The following is a 15,065-nucleotide window of genomic DNA, read 5'->3' as shown; positions in this document are numbered from 1 at the left end:
ATAGATTGTGGAGCCATGAATGTTAAGAGACTAAGCAAAAGCATGTTCCCAATCTATTTACAGAGAGACTGAGATCTCTTGTTCATGGGAAAGAGGGTTCGTCTCCTTTCCAGAGCCATTCCCTGCCACTCTGTCTACCTAAGTCATCTCCTGAAGCTTATCCCGAGAAGGTAATCCTGTGCTAGGCTGATGGATTAATTTGGGGAAATTCCTGAAAGGGGAATCTCATGGAGATTTCCAGCCAGAAAACGTGCCTTGTGATTTTTGCCACTTTTACCATGCAGTGTTTAGAACTCCTGTTCACAGCTGACATGAATAAAAAAATAAGAGCTAAGAAAAAATAGGCATGTTTCCTACAGTAATTATTTGGCTTGTCAGCTTAAATTGTTAATTTGTACTTAGAGAATTGATTGCTTTTGTCATTCTCAGTAAAATAAGCTGCCACTTGTGTTCTGGAGCTGTGATTCACATATCAAAGAATAGCAGGGATTTGTAAATTGCATATTGCTGCAGAGTCGGACAATTGCAAGATTAAATTTGCCCACATATGGCAGTTAACATCTTTAGGTTTTCTAACATGACAGTCTACGTTTTTCCACAGCAAGGGACTAATCCAAAGCCAATTTTGAGTCAAGGAAAGATGTCCGTCTCTTTCAGTGAGTTTTGGATCAGATCCCAAGGACTGTATTGCTGCCATGCCTAGTGTATTAAAACTGACCAAGAGCTGTTTGAGTTGGTGCTAATCAAATTCCTTCCTAAAGGGCTGAGTCCATGAAGGTGGTGAGTGCCTCCTAAAACCTGCTTGTCAGCCTCGTCTCCCTTTGAACGCTTAGCAAGCGGAAGTCAAGAACATGGCACACACCTGAGGGTGCTCAATACCTTGCTGGACAATACCCTCATAAAGAAACAGTACAGTGGGCTAAAAGATACCTGCAGGGTATTTTGGGCCCTACCAGGGTATAATAAAACCCATTTAGACACCTATAGTGGTGAGTTCCAAGGGCAATTTTTCATTGCAGTTTTTTGCAATGAAAATGAAATCTGACCCATCTGGGAGTACCCAACCTCCAGAAAGTACTGTGTGCCGCTATTCTGTGTGTGCTTTACCCATCCTATCCCTGAGAGAATCACAGAAAAACAGGTCTGGAAGGAACCTCAAGTGGTCATGTAGTCCAACCTTCTGCTCAAGGCAGGATCAGTCTTGTTTAAGCCATCCCACACAAATGTTTGTCTAACCTGCACTTAAAGCAGATTCTCTGGCCACTCTAGGTAATCCATTTCAGCAGAGAACTACATTCATGGTAAAAGTTCATCCTAATATCTCTTTTTTTGCAATTTAAATCCATTACTTTCTGTCCTGTTCCCCCCCCATGAAAACAATGGAATTACTTCTGTTTCAGAACAACCCTTTTTGAATTTGAAAACTGTCATGAGATCCTTCCTCAAACTTTTGTTCTCTTCCTATCACGAAATAAGCCCTGTTCTTGCAACCTTTTCTTATGTCATGGCTTCTAGACCTCATTAATCATTTTTTGTTACTCTCCCCCATTTTGTCCACATCTTTCTTCAAGTGTGATACCCCGAACTGGACACAGTACTCCAGGTGAGGTTTTACTGCTGGTAACTCTTCTTGAGGTGCCTGCCTTGGGTAAGAGCAGCTATGCTGTGCATAACACTTGACCTGCAGAATGAAATTGTATTAACAGCTGTTATGCTGTGCTAACTTAAACTGTTTCCTGGCAGACTATGCCAGGGGTTCCCAACCCCTGGGCTGTGGCTCTGTACCGAGCTGCAAAGGGTTGGCTGCTGGTCCACAGAAGGGTTGGCTGCCATGGACCAGAAGTGACCGCGGACCAACAAACCGCAGACTGGAAATGACCAGCATACTGTGGGCCAGCAGCCAACCCTTTTTTATACTGAGTATACTCAGAATTTCATCCCTAAAGTTTAACACTGTATCCAGAAATGCAGTGTCCACACCTCCAGTTTGCTAATACACATAGCAAACTGCTTCTTTCCTCCACAGCTTCCTTGGCTTCTTGGCTAGTTAAGTGTTCTTCTGTTGACATTATTTTTCAGTTCTTCACCTCCAAGCAAGACCCAAGAAGTCATCCACTTGCTTTACTCAGCCTTGGTGAGGCCGCAGCTGGAGTATCGCATTCAGTTTGGGGCTCCACACTTTAGAAAGGATGTGGAGAAGCTTGAGGGAATCCAAAGGAGAGCCACACACATGATTAGAGGTCAAGAGAGCGGGCCTTATGAGGAGAGGCTGAGAGGCATGGGACTCTTCAGCCTAGAGAAGCAAAGGCTCAGGGGGTTGACTTAGTGGCAGCCTATAAGCATATCAGGGTTGTGCATCAGGGTCTGGGTGAAGCTCTGTTCACCAGGGCACCCCAGGGGAAGACAAGGTCTAATGGTCACAAACTGCTGGAAGACCATTTTAGACTGAACATAAGAAAGAACTTCTTTACCATCCGAGTCTCCAGAACCTGGAATAGACTCCCCCCAGAAGTGGTGCAAGAACCTACTCTGGCTATCTCTAAGAAATGCTTGGATGCTTATCTTGCTGCAGTGATCTGATCCCAGCAAGGGATTTGGACCTGATGTTCTCACAAGATCCCTTCCAGCCCTGATGTTTATGAAATCTACTACTACAAACCCCTCAAAGAGATGTGGTGGTGGTGGTGATAAAAAAAATATATACTCATCCAATCCTGACGAGGGCTGAGCATGTTTTGCCATGGCCTGAAGAATCCCATTTCCTTGGTCCTAGTGGCTTCAGCACAATTGAATTCATCTTGAACTGCTGATACTTCACCTCCCAGCAGGATTGGACCCAAAATTCTAAATAGCAGCCAAAATGCTATGTTGTAATGGGACATCTAATGCTGCTATTACTATTCAGTAAGCACTAATTATATGTTTAGTGCTGTACAAAGTCCAGCTTTAATGGTGATTCTTGCCTGAAGGTAAATAATCTTGAAATAAAATCCACACAATGTGGAATGATTCTGAAAGCTGTCTTGTGCCAGCTAAACATCACTGCCAACTTCTTAATATTTTCTGAAAAATCCTAGAAAATTAACAGTTTCTTCTACTGTAAATCAGAGTTGTTATAGCACACATGGCTTGATAAACCATACTGATAGTATAGAAGAGCTGTCCCACCCAAAGATTTTTAGGAACTCCTTTTTAAGGAAAAAGTTATGGGCTTATTGCTAACGTTTAGTCAGTCTTTTTGTTCCCGTTTGAATTGTCCCTATGGCATCTAGTGAGGATCATCTGCCAGCAACCTGCAGTAGGAGTCTCTAACATTAGCTAAGGGCTGCTTATGATCTGCACTGCAGTAGCACATATGGGATCTAATCAAAGAGCAGGCCTCATTGTCCTAGATGCTATAAAAGATAGTCTGTGTCCCAAAGAACTCCTAGGCTAGGTTGTACAAGTGGAGCAAGTAAATGAGGCAAATGTTTGTGGGGTAAGGGTGCAGATTAGGTATCAATGGGTGCTACTACATGAGATGTTTACTGTGGAGCTACCTAATTACCTCTGCAGTAAACATATCAGCATCTACACATGTGGCCCTATTAGGCTGCAGGAAACTAATAAACTCCAAAGCAGGATTGTACTTGTAAATACAAGTACTACCCTGCTGCAGAGTTTTTAGTGCGCAACTGCACATGATGTTTTATGCATTTCAGATGACAGCCCTCTTCCCCAGGGGGCCAGGCCCCTTGGGCCCCAACATACTCAGCCAGCCCCTCTGCAGCACATTAAGCCAGGCTGGAGCAGCCCTGGGCTGGCAGGCTGACCCCCAAGGTTGCCGGCCAGCTGAGGCTGAAGCAACCCAGCTCTACATGCTGCAGTCCTAGGCACATGTTCAAATTGTGCACTTGGGAACAATAAACTCTGGCATGATATGCACTGGAATGTATTACTTTGAAGTAACTGCACATGTAGACATGCCCAGTGACATTATCCCTGTTTCTGTTTACACAGGATTTTTTTTAAAGAACAAAAGAACAAAAATCCTGGGCCATTAATCACTGCTTTTGTGTAATAGAGCAGAAAAGAAAGCATATCATAGAAAACTAGGAACTAAGTATTTTGGAAAGCCAGGGGAATATTCCATTCAATTCTATGTTGATTCCCATATTGAGTTCATCACAATAGTGCCTGAGCACCTTACAGTAGTGCAATAAGCAGTCTGATTACCAGCTACTGCATGCTGTTTTCCCTCACCTTCTCTCTGGGAAAAAGTCTGTGGAGTGCAGTGTTTGCTATGGGAATTTATTTTTCACATGTATTTGCATGTTGCTCTATGTTTACATTACAGAATGCAAGGTCAAAGTAATGCACCTTCTATTTGGAGTACAGGGTTAATGACAGTCCTTAGTTCCTATGGGAATTCATTCCACAGTCTCAGACTGGCTTCCAACCTCTGTCTCTGGCCCTTACATTAGCAAATCCCATTGTGTCTGTTCACTCTTAACGCTAGGAATTCATTCTTTGCTTCTAATTGGAATTTAACTGGCTTTATCTTCCAGCCATTGAGTTTTGTTGCGTCTTAAATGTCTTTCTCTTCTGAGTAAGACAAATGCAAATATAGCATGGAATCAGAACCAGGCTTCAATAATGAATAATGAAGCAATAGGCACAAACATCACAATAGCCAACTAACCTGCACAAATCTGACATCAGGAATGAATCTGTTTGCCTAACCACCCAAAACATCACCTTAGAACATGAATACCTGGGTCTATCTTCAGGTCCAAAAATCATGACCTTTCCAAGCAGAGCAGCACAAGCTTAATCCATGTGGTGTTTCTGGAAGTGAATGCCTTTGGTTCTACTCCTGATGCAGCATGCTTGGAAGTGAATGCCTATTTGGGTGTAGTTCATCCTGGTATTGCAGTCCCTTTACACTGACACTCCCCTGAGGAATTTCTGTGAAATAGAGGTTGCCCCTGGGTAGCATGGTATGGGGATCAGCAGCTTCCCACTCAGAAGACATGAGGAATATTCCCAATAGGCTACTGGAATAGCTGAAGGGCTTCTGTGCTGGTCAAAACACATCTGCATTACACAGACTCAAAAGGCACATCTACACATGACACCATGTCACTGTAATAATGCTCTATGGTGATGTAGCAACCACATGCATCTACACATGACCAGCAGCTACTTCATCGTAGTGGCGTGCTCTCTCATTGTAGTGGCCCACTATGGCAAAGTAGCAGCTAAAAATAACCATGCACCCGGCATACAGTGCAGTATGGGCTGCTATTGCGCCATGCTTTAGTATTTCCCCAAGGAAGTACTAAAGCATGATTCAGTAGCAATGTGATCATAGGGGAACATGTAGATGTGCCCATTGTGGCATAAAGTTACCTTTGTTTCCCCTGTTAGGTGCAGAGATGAACTGGGCCCTTTATGACTGTAGTGTTGTTATACTCTCTTATCAGCAGCCTCCTATATTAACAAAACTGAAGACAGTTTATTCCTCTGGTGTATTTGTCTCTGTTGATATTGCTTGTTCACTTTGTTTCTTTTGTTCACAATTGGCAATGGGCAATAACAGATTTATGTTTCGCTGTTATTTCTAGTCTGTTTTGCCTTGGATCTTAAGTAGTTTCAGCACTGTCCAGGGGAAAGTCCAATATGAGATCCTAAAGAGTTGTTCTTAATGTTGAAGTTTGTTTGCACTGAATCACTAGACACACAGATGGTTGGAGAGGTCTTTCCCAGAAGCGACACTTGTTTGTTTTTGTTATTTAACACTACAGAATAGAACTGGCTGGAATTTTCCTTTTAGAAATGTTTGAGCACCAACCCTTTTTCTCTTTCTTGCTGCACATTGTTTCCAGGGAACCAACTCCAGACCCTTGGAGTTGACTTACTCAAATGGGAAAATGCCTGTCTTCACCACACTGATGCATATGACAACAAAAGTCTGATTGTAAGACGTGGACAGGACTTTCAGCTGAAACTGATGTTTGACAGGGAGCTGAAAGACAATGACAGAGTGGTGTTGCAGTTCAGTTTTGGTAAGAACATAATTCCTAATGGTATGTTCAGCAATATAGGACTTGCCAAGTAGGACAGATTAACCCTAGCAGGCTGGCACAGTGTCTTGTCTCAATGCCAGCAATTGTCGGATGCTTCAGGTGAGGCTAAAGGAAAGCAACAGTGCATCCAGACAGCTTTTAAAATACATCATTATGGTGGAGCAGGGGAAGTGCTAGAGAGTGGGCTTGGGAGGCTATAGCCACCCCAAAATTCACCTTAGCTCCCCTGAAGCCACCTGCCCCAGCACCGCCACTGCCACCCACCCACGCCATGCAGCTAAGCCTACCCAACTCCTGCCCGCAGCCCACAGAGGCACAGTGCTCCCAGCACAGCCACACACTGGGAAAAGGCTAATGCCGCCTCTGTAGTAGAGACTCAGTTTTTCTCAGTAGTTCATAATTAGAGGATATGTCAAAGCATGAGGACTGGAAGTAAAACTGAATAGTCCTGACTCACAGACACTTTAACCATTAGACACTACAGTCTCCACACATGCTGATATTCCTTGTATGTATTTTGTTCTTGCTGTACTTTCAGGTGATAAACCAACAAAATCCAATGGGACCCTGGTGGCAGTGAACTTGAGGTCTCAGCAAGGCTCTCAGTGCTGGTCTGCCAAGATTGCTAACACCAAGGGGAAGGAGGTAGATTATTTTGTCCCTTGTTAACTGAATTGGCAACTGTTGCTTTAGTTTTCCAGTGGATGCTCTGGGCGCACCAAGGTCTGAAGGGGCTGCAAGAAGCTTCTTATCCTTGAGAAAAGAAAGAAAGTTTTCTGCCAGTCCATGCAGGCTCCCTTTTATTACAGATGGGTGGAGAGAGGAGCTGGGTCAACAGACTTCAAGCTGTGCTCAGGCCCTCGCCATGCCTGAAAAAGAGTCACTAACTTGGGAAGGGTTGATCAGGGGTGTGAGGTGGGAGGCATGAATGCTGCATGCCCCCAGAGGCTGTGGGGACATGGTGAACTCCTGCAAGTGGCAGCAGTGGTGCTGTTGGCAGCAGGAGCATAGTGGCAGCAAGCAGGAAGCTCCTGCAGGCAGCCGCAGTGCTGTTGATGGGGGGGAGGGAAGGGTTGGCAGACCCCACTGACAGCATTGGCAGTGGTCAGTGGTGATCGTGGACTGCCCACAAATGTCACTGTCGGTGACAGCGGGGGGGGGGCGGGGGAGGGAAGGGTGCCGCCAGCAGTGTCAGTGGTGCCTTTTTGCAGGGGGTTCACCGCCATGCTCAGGGGGTACACATGCACCCGCTTGCACCCCCTACGTATCACCAATGATGGGAGGAGTACTTGGAGCTCTGAACTGGCTTCTGTCACGATTTTCCCCTCTGCTCAACAGCTTTAAATGAGCAATGGAGTCCCATTTAATTTATTGCTGTCTTGCTATATGTATAAAAGTTATCTCATCCCCCATGCCCTCCCTTTCTCCTTGCAGCACATGCCACAGACTTGAATAGATTAATTGCTCACTGTAAAATTGCTTCTTGGCCTTTTGGCTCAGATCAAGTGTCTGGCTGGGGCATCCAAATCTCAAGACCTCTGGGCATGGGCCAGCATGTAGAATGCCTGCCAACGGAATGGGAAGTATCTGAAGTCCCAGCCTGGGATGAAGGATGCTTGCTGGTTGCAGCGCCATACATGATGTTTAGAATGATTGAGGTCTGCCTGCTCAACCAGTATGGGTTTTTGGAATGATTGATTTCTACTTAGTCGATATGATTTGGAACTGATTTGGCTGATTTGACCTGGAACATGAAATATATTAATAATAATAAAAAAATCTGAGTTTCACATTCATTCACACTTAAGAGGGACAATATGATGTATAATCATCTGTCTTGTGATTTACCTAGTGCCTGGTTACTGTGGTCAGTCCAGCAGATGCAGCTATTGGAAAATACCTTCTGAGTGTGAAAACTGGAGCTAATGTTTATAACCCTGGAAACACTATCTACTTGTTGTTCAACCCTTGGTGTAAAGGTAAAGCAAATGACTTATTGCTGATGGGATTAGAATTACTGCTAGGTAAGTCTGTTTGGGGGAGGTACTTTCCTTACATTTTCTTCATTTATTCTCAATATGTTGGTACCTTTCATCTTTAAATACCGAGACCCGAATCTGCAAGCCTTCCCCTCAGAAATCTTAAGCCAGTAATATTTAGGAAGAACGTTGGGATCTTACTCACTGGCATGCAGTTACTCACACTGCTAGCCCTTTTAAGTCAGTGTGACTGCTTTTATGAGCACATGCTCACCAGTGGGAATAAAACAATGACAGAGTTCATTGTGAATAGGTATTTGTTACAAATAAAGCAGTTTTCCACTGCAGAGAAAATGACCTGTTTAGTTATTTTGAAGGCAGAAAGAAAGGAACTTATATCTGAACACTGTTCTGTCATTATTTTGGAACAGTTGGTTGACCTTTGAAAAGTTTTTGACCATGAGAGTAAAAATCAAGTAATATGTCTGTGTGTTTGTTTCAGCTGATGCCGTTTTCATGCCTAGCGATGCTGAAAGACTGGAGTATGTTCTCAATGACACAGGCTACATCTATGTTGGATCATCAGCAAAAATATTTGAGAAACCTTGGAATTTTGGGCAGGTAAAAATAAGGATTGTTTCTGTATTAATACAATTCCTTCCACTTGACATAAGCAGGTGTTGCAGTACTATTCCAATAAGTTAGACCCATCATTATGATCAGGAAGATACTTAAGCACATGCATAATTCAAACCGTGTGAATAGTCCTATTGATTTCAATGAGGCATACTCACACACTTAATATAATACATGTGCTTAAGTACCTTGTTCAGTCAGGGCATGAGAATGGAGTTCTGTGGTAGGTTTATCGTCAAATCACAGCCCCCAAAATGAAGCGTTTGAGAACTAGAGACAATCTTTACAGGACCCTAGGTAAATCCAAAACCTTTAGGAAGGTCTTTCTGAAAAGGCCATTCTACCATGAGAGTGACACTCATAACACATCTTCCACCACTTACCAGCCCTCTGCCTCGTAATCTTTTTTTTAATAAAGGTAATTAAAGAAATCTAACAAATCAAAAGCAAAAGCCTTTGTCCAAAACTCCACGTTATCCACTAGAGATCCCATTATTGCATGAATTTCACATACAAAGCTGTTACGATAGTGCTATGATGGATAGAAATATAAGATTCTAGGACAGTCTTAAAGTGCTCATTACTAATGTGGTGATGAAGTCCATGGAACATTAAGAAATAACATGCCTACTCCTTTAGTCCATTATATCAATGTAAGAAAAAGGAGAAGTAGGCTTCAAATGTTTGAGGATTTCATCTGTGTCAAATTCACTAATTAACCAGACCCACCAATTAACTGAAGATGTCTGTTCAGCCTTCTTTTCCAGAAATGTTGTCCTCCTAGGAAAGCTGTGAGATACCATTAGGAAAGTAATGTAGGAAATCTTGTGTGTGTTATGGGTAGAGAGAGACAGAGCTTTGATCCATAGAGCTCTGTCTGGTATCTTGAACTTTACACTCACTCCTGAAATTAAAACATCATAGTAATAGATAATGGAGCAGGTTTAATTTAATCCAGTAGAGGGCAATTACACACACACTGGGCACATCCACATGAAACATGTACTGCAGAACTGACGAATGAGCTTTTCAGTGAAGTCTCTCAGGGTCTACATGTGCAGACCTGTGAGGGCAAAAAACTAATAAAGGCTGCCATAGGTTATTTCTTGTAAATACAAGTACTATACTGTGGCAGCATTATTTAGTCTGCCACAATACACATGTAGACAGAGACAGGAATGGCTGGGGCATGAGGGTGCTTCTGTGCAGGGACTGCCTGTCAGCTAGCCCTGCACTGGAGCACCCTCATGCCCGCAGCATGTTGAGTCAGGTTGGAACAGCCCCAGGCTGGCAGGCTGACCCCAGGGTCCCCTGCCAGCCAGGGCTGCTCTGCTCCAGCTCAACATGCTGAGGTCCTGGGAGTACATGTAAATGCTGTGCCTGGGAGCAATAAACTCTGGTGCAAACTGCACCAGAGTTTATTCATTCACATTAATAGATGCCCCTGCAGAGTAAGAACAGCATACAGGCAGATATTTCTTGCTGTTGGTGCTTTTTCACAAATGCTGCAATTTCACAAATGCAGTATGGCAAAGCCTGATCTAAATGCCTTATCAAAGTTTTCTATGTTAAGTGTGACCTATAGCTATAGCATTGTCCAAAGAGCTGTCCATATCCTGGCACTTATTCTGTTAAGAAACAGGGAAAATCTCAGCCAAATCTCAATCACTTATTTGTGGTTGTGTCAAATGATATTAGCCTTTCATTTGATTTTTATGTGAATTGGATTCTCAGAAGTTTTATAGATACTTGTTTAGTAGATAAACTCTGCTGGAACAAACTGTGCTTGTGTCTACTCTTTTTCTTCAGCAGCTGTTTTATACAACACCTTCTATCATGCAAAATACATACAGAGATGTTGCAACAAAGATTTGTTCATGCTCCACTTACTCATCCAGGCTTTTCCTACTCATGCTAGTAGTCCCATTGACCTCTCTCCAATTGTGCATGTGACTAAGGACTACTTATTTGACTGTGGATTTCTAGAATATGTCCTATCCATCTACACATGGTGACAGATCTGTACCTTTCCCTCATAGATGACCTTCCTACTTGAGGCTTAAGGTAGAGGAGAGGCAATATTACAAAACTTGTCCTGTTCTACTGATGACCAAAAGATTTCGATCTCTAGGCCTTTCGTGAGCATTACCATCATTTGATATCCTAAAGAATGTTTAGAAGTTAATTTAATGCCTATCATATAGTTTTGTTCAGGAATTAAACTGAAATCAGTTGATCAATTTGAGGCAATTTGTGATTCAGAGTAGTAAGATAAGGGTCTTTGTTTCTCTCCAAAACAGTTTGAGGAAGATGTCTTAGACTCCTGTATGTATCTCCTGGACAAAAGTGGACTCAAGCCAAACTTCAGAAAGGATCCCGTGACTGTGTCCAGGACCATGTCTGCTTTGGTATGGTTATTTGTCAGAAGAGGTTCGCCATTGACTCTTTTTTTTAAAGGTTAACCTACAAAATAAATAAATTGTCCCATCTTCCCATTTCTTTTTTTGGTCTCTAGCAATCTTTTTTTACCTCTGGCATTTAGAACACCGTTCCAGACCTCCTCCCGCTTGTCAATGCATAAAAAGGAAGGTCTGGGAAAGCTGCAGCAAGGGAAAATGCAGCTGAATGTAACATCCAGCATCAGGTGGCTAGTTCTCTCTTACTTATGGCTACTGTCCTGAACGTGTTGGCTGTGCAGCTGAGGAGTGGGGCCTTTGAAGGATTAGCAAAGCAGCCATTTTCCATGGCATGATTCCTTTCATAATAATAGAACCAATGCTGTCCTGGGCAGTAATAACACCATCTCTCTCGTTTTCTAAGCCTGGATTTTTCTGGCTGAGAGAAGCCAGCTAGTGATAGCAAGACATTTTTGCTAACTGCCATAGACATGAAAAGTGGCTTGAGCAAGCACAGATGCAGGAGAAATCTCCTCAGATCACTTGTGGACTTTGTTTTCTGTATGTGCATTTCTGTTTCAGGTTAATTCCAATGATGATGCAGGAGTCCTGTTTGGAAACTGGTCAGGAAATTATGGTAGTGGGACCTCTCCATTGGCCTGGACAGGAAGTGCCACAATTTTACAGAAATATTACAAAACTAAAAAGCCCATCTGTTTTGGCCAGTGTTGGGTTTTCTCTGGAGTTCTGACTACAGGTAAGGCATGTCTTGTCCCTCTCGAGGATTGGGTAGGTGTTCCTCACCCTAGTACAGCAGGTGAAGAGCAACTTCTGAGCAGTCCTTTCTGGTAATGTTTGCTCTGCCTTTCAGTCATGCGCTGCCTAGGGATCCCTGCCAGAAGTGTGAGTAACTTTGCTTCAGCTCACGATACTCAGGAAAATCTGAAAGTTGACATCTTCTTGAATGAACGTGGAGAAAAAGTGGACAAGCTGACCACAGACTCTGTCTGGTAGGTCTACATGTTGCTAAGTAATTCCCGTTCCCTCGAATATTTCCAGTGTTTCGGAGCATTGGCAGGTTTTTGCTTTAGAGTGTCTCTGTTATTTCAAGTTTGTTGTTGAAAAATAAAAGGAAGTGGAAATGTTCTGGGCAAGAATCCCCTAGTTAATTGTGCCCTCTAGGGGAATTTTCTGAGCTGAATAGACAGGGTTTGTACTATGGCAGAAACACTAACAGATCTGCATTTCCATTATAACTTTCCCTTTGGAGCGACACATTTTTTTTCCTACCAAGCTGAGTGTTACCGCCGGACTGGGGGAAGAAGGGCGGGGTCCTCCCCGGGGGTAGTCACCTGTGGAAGGAGGACCGCCGCTGATCACCCTGGAATGCTGCTGGTTTGGAGTAGGTATGATGATGTCCATTCCCTGCCCTAGATCTCTCCCGCCATGACTTGTTGTTTAGGTTCTGTTAGGACGGCTCCTGGTCACTCCGCAGCCCGGGATCCCTCGGCGGTCACGTTGCGGGGCTCCACCACCCCTTGCACCCCAGCCTTACGCCTCCTCTGGTGCTCCCTTCTAATGTGTGACCCGGCTTCCTGCGGACGGGCCGACTGCCTCACCGGTCTGACCGACCCTTATCTTAGGGTTCCTCGTGTCCTGGTTGACCCGGGACCGGGTCACGGCCAAGGTGGGGTCTCACTGCGGGGTCCCTGACCCGAGCTCCCCGGCTATACCCCTCAGCTGGGGTATCCCCTTTAACAGGAAAACAAACCCGAAAAACTGAAAGCTAGGCCCCCACAGCCCTACTGGCTGGGCCTCTTACCCGGACCTTCCCGGGCCCCCTTTGGGCAATCCCTATCTTAGTGTCTGGCCATAGCCGGCTGGTGTCAACCTCCGCCCGACAGCGCCTCCTCAGCGCTCTTCCGGGTCCTGACCCTCTCTGGGGACGTCGCATTCCCGCACCGGCGTCCCAACCCAGGACCTGCAAGTCCTGCGTGTCTCGGGTTCACAGTCCCAAAATTCCCCATCACTTAATTCCTCATCCTCGACACTCGTCTGCCGCTCCTCACTCGTCGTCCTGCAGCTGGCCATGGCTGGTATCCTCCCCTCCTCCTGGGTAAGCTGCGGCTCCCTGCCGGGGTTCCCTGTCCTTCTCTCTGGGGACTTAACTGTTTGCTTGTCCCTGGAGTTCTCTGCTCCTCGAGCTGAGCGGTTGGCAGCTCGTCCTGCCCGGGAGCTTCTTGTCCCTCCTATCGGGGGGTCCGTGGCCCATTCCCCTCTAGGGTCTTCTGCCTCGGCTGGTACGAAGCTCCCAGCTCGTTCTTCCCCCCGTCCTCTCTCGGCGGCCACTTTTATCGCCAGCATCTGTTTGCCAGCACTGACGCCGACTTCCAGTCGCGCCGGTGTAAACAAGCGGCAGATGTCCCACTCGGGCTCCGCTGCTGCCGTGGGTAAGTCCCGTTCTGGTTCCCCGAGACATAACCCCCCCCGCCAGTTGCCTTGTGGCGGTCTGAGGGGATTTTCCGCCTCTAGCTTAGTAGTGTGTTGAGGCTCGCCTTTTTTTTTTTCCGGGTCCCCCGTCGGAAATCTCAGGTTCAGGGCATCTGGAGAGGGAGTCGGCTGTTATGTTATCCTTCCCGGGACGGTATTCAATCCGGAATTTAAATGGTTGTAAGGCTAGTGCCTACCACGTGATCCGAGCGTTATCGGTTTTAGTGGAGCTAAGCCATTTGAGAGGGGCATGATCCGTGACGAGTGTAAACTCCCTCCCCATCAGCTAATATTTAAAGTGTTCCACCGCCCACCGGATTGCTAAACACTCTCGTTCTATTGCCGTGTACCTGGTTTCAGCCGGAAGTAACTTCCGGCTCGCGTAGGCTACCAGCCTATCGACACCTGCATCTTCTTGTGTTAAGACTGCTCCAATGGCGACCTCGGAGGCGTCCGTCTGCAACGTAAAAGGGTTCATAAAGTTAGGTGTATGTATCACCTACCTCATCACATAAGGCCCTTTTCAAGGCTTGGAAACTACGTAGCATTAGCTCGGTCCTTTTGAGCCCTTTCCGAGGTGTCCCCTTTAGAGCCTCAGACAGTGGTGCCGCCAATTCGGAGAATCGGGGCACAAACCTCCGATAATAGTTTACTAACCCCAAAAAGGAGCATAGTTGCTTGAGCATTTGAGGTGGCCGGAAAGTTTGAATGGCCTGCACTTTGTCTTCTAACGGGCGTATAGTCCCTTGGCCCACTAAAAACCCCAAGTACTTCGTGTATCTCTGGGCCACCGCACACTTGCGGGGATTTGCTGTCAGGCCGGCTCGTCGTAGCTCGCTTAATACCGCCTTGAGGGCCCGTAAATGTTGGTCCCAGGAGTGTGTGAATATGACGATGTCGTCAATGTACGCAGCTGCGTACTCTGTATGCGGCACCAGGAGTTGGTTCATAAGGCGTTGAAAGGTGGTCGCTGCACCATGTAGGCCAAATGGCATCCTCACGAACTTGTATGACCCCAAGGGGTCCCAAAAGCCATCTTCTGGCGGTCCTCTGGCCGCACCGGTATTTGCCAATACCCGTTCGCGAGGTCCAGGGTGGTTATAAATTTCGCTGCTCCAATGCGTTCTACTAGCTCAGTCACACTGGGCATAGGAAAGGCGTCAAAAGTCGCCACTTCGTTTAACCGCCGGTAATCGACACATAGTCGCAGACTACCATTGGGTTTGTGCACGGGCACTAGGGAGCTTCTCCACGGGCTCCTCGATGGCCTGATCACCCCCAGGGCCCGCATTTTCTCTACCTCCTCGCGCGCTTCTTGGGTCAGATGGTGTGGTATCAGTCACCATCGATCCCGCACGATAACATCGGGAAGGGTCGGAATCGAGTGGTACGTGTCCTTTGTCCACCCGGGTTCCTCCGAGAAGATCTTCCTAAACTCTTCCAGGAGGCTTCTCACCTCCCTCACTTGGGATTTGGTCAATTCGCTATTTATTTTT

The 15,065-nt window shown here is 45.6% G+C and overlaps 1 protein-coding gene across 1 annotated transcript in view; it reads left to right on the top strand.

Annotated features, from left to right (window-relative positions):
• The first annotated feature begins 577 nt into the window (after positions 1-577).
• The window catches only part of TGM4 (transglutaminase 4), a 32,491-nt gene continuing 18,003 nt past the window's right edge, over positions 578-15,065 (top strand). Inside the window, exons 1-8 of the mRNA XM_019534222.1 lie at positions 578-656; positions 5,868-6,047; positions 6,607-6,713; positions 7,921-8,047; positions 8,550-8,668; positions 10,984-11,091; positions 11,662-11,836; positions 11,951-12,089. Coding sequence (XP_019389767.1) covers positions 578-656; positions 5,868-6,047; positions 6,607-6,713; positions 7,921-8,047; positions 8,550-8,668; positions 10,984-11,091; positions 11,662-11,836; positions 11,951-12,089 — 1,034 coding nt within the window. The remainder of the gene's footprint in view (positions 657-5,867; positions 6,048-6,606; positions 6,714-7,920; positions 8,048-8,549; positions 8,669-10,983; positions 11,092-11,661; positions 11,837-11,950; positions 12,090-15,065) is intronic.

Source organism: Crocodylus porosus, unplaced genomic scaffold, assembly GCF_001723895.1.
Source record: "Crocodylus porosus isolate Cpor-Errol unplaced genomic scaffold, CroPor_comp1, whole genome shotgun sequence".
NCBI classification, from domain to species: Eukaryota; Metazoa; Chordata; order Crocodylia; family Crocodylidae; genus Crocodylus; species Crocodylus porosus.
Note: the sequence above shows the minus strand (reverse complement) of the source record. Positions and strands in the feature narration are given on the sequence as shown.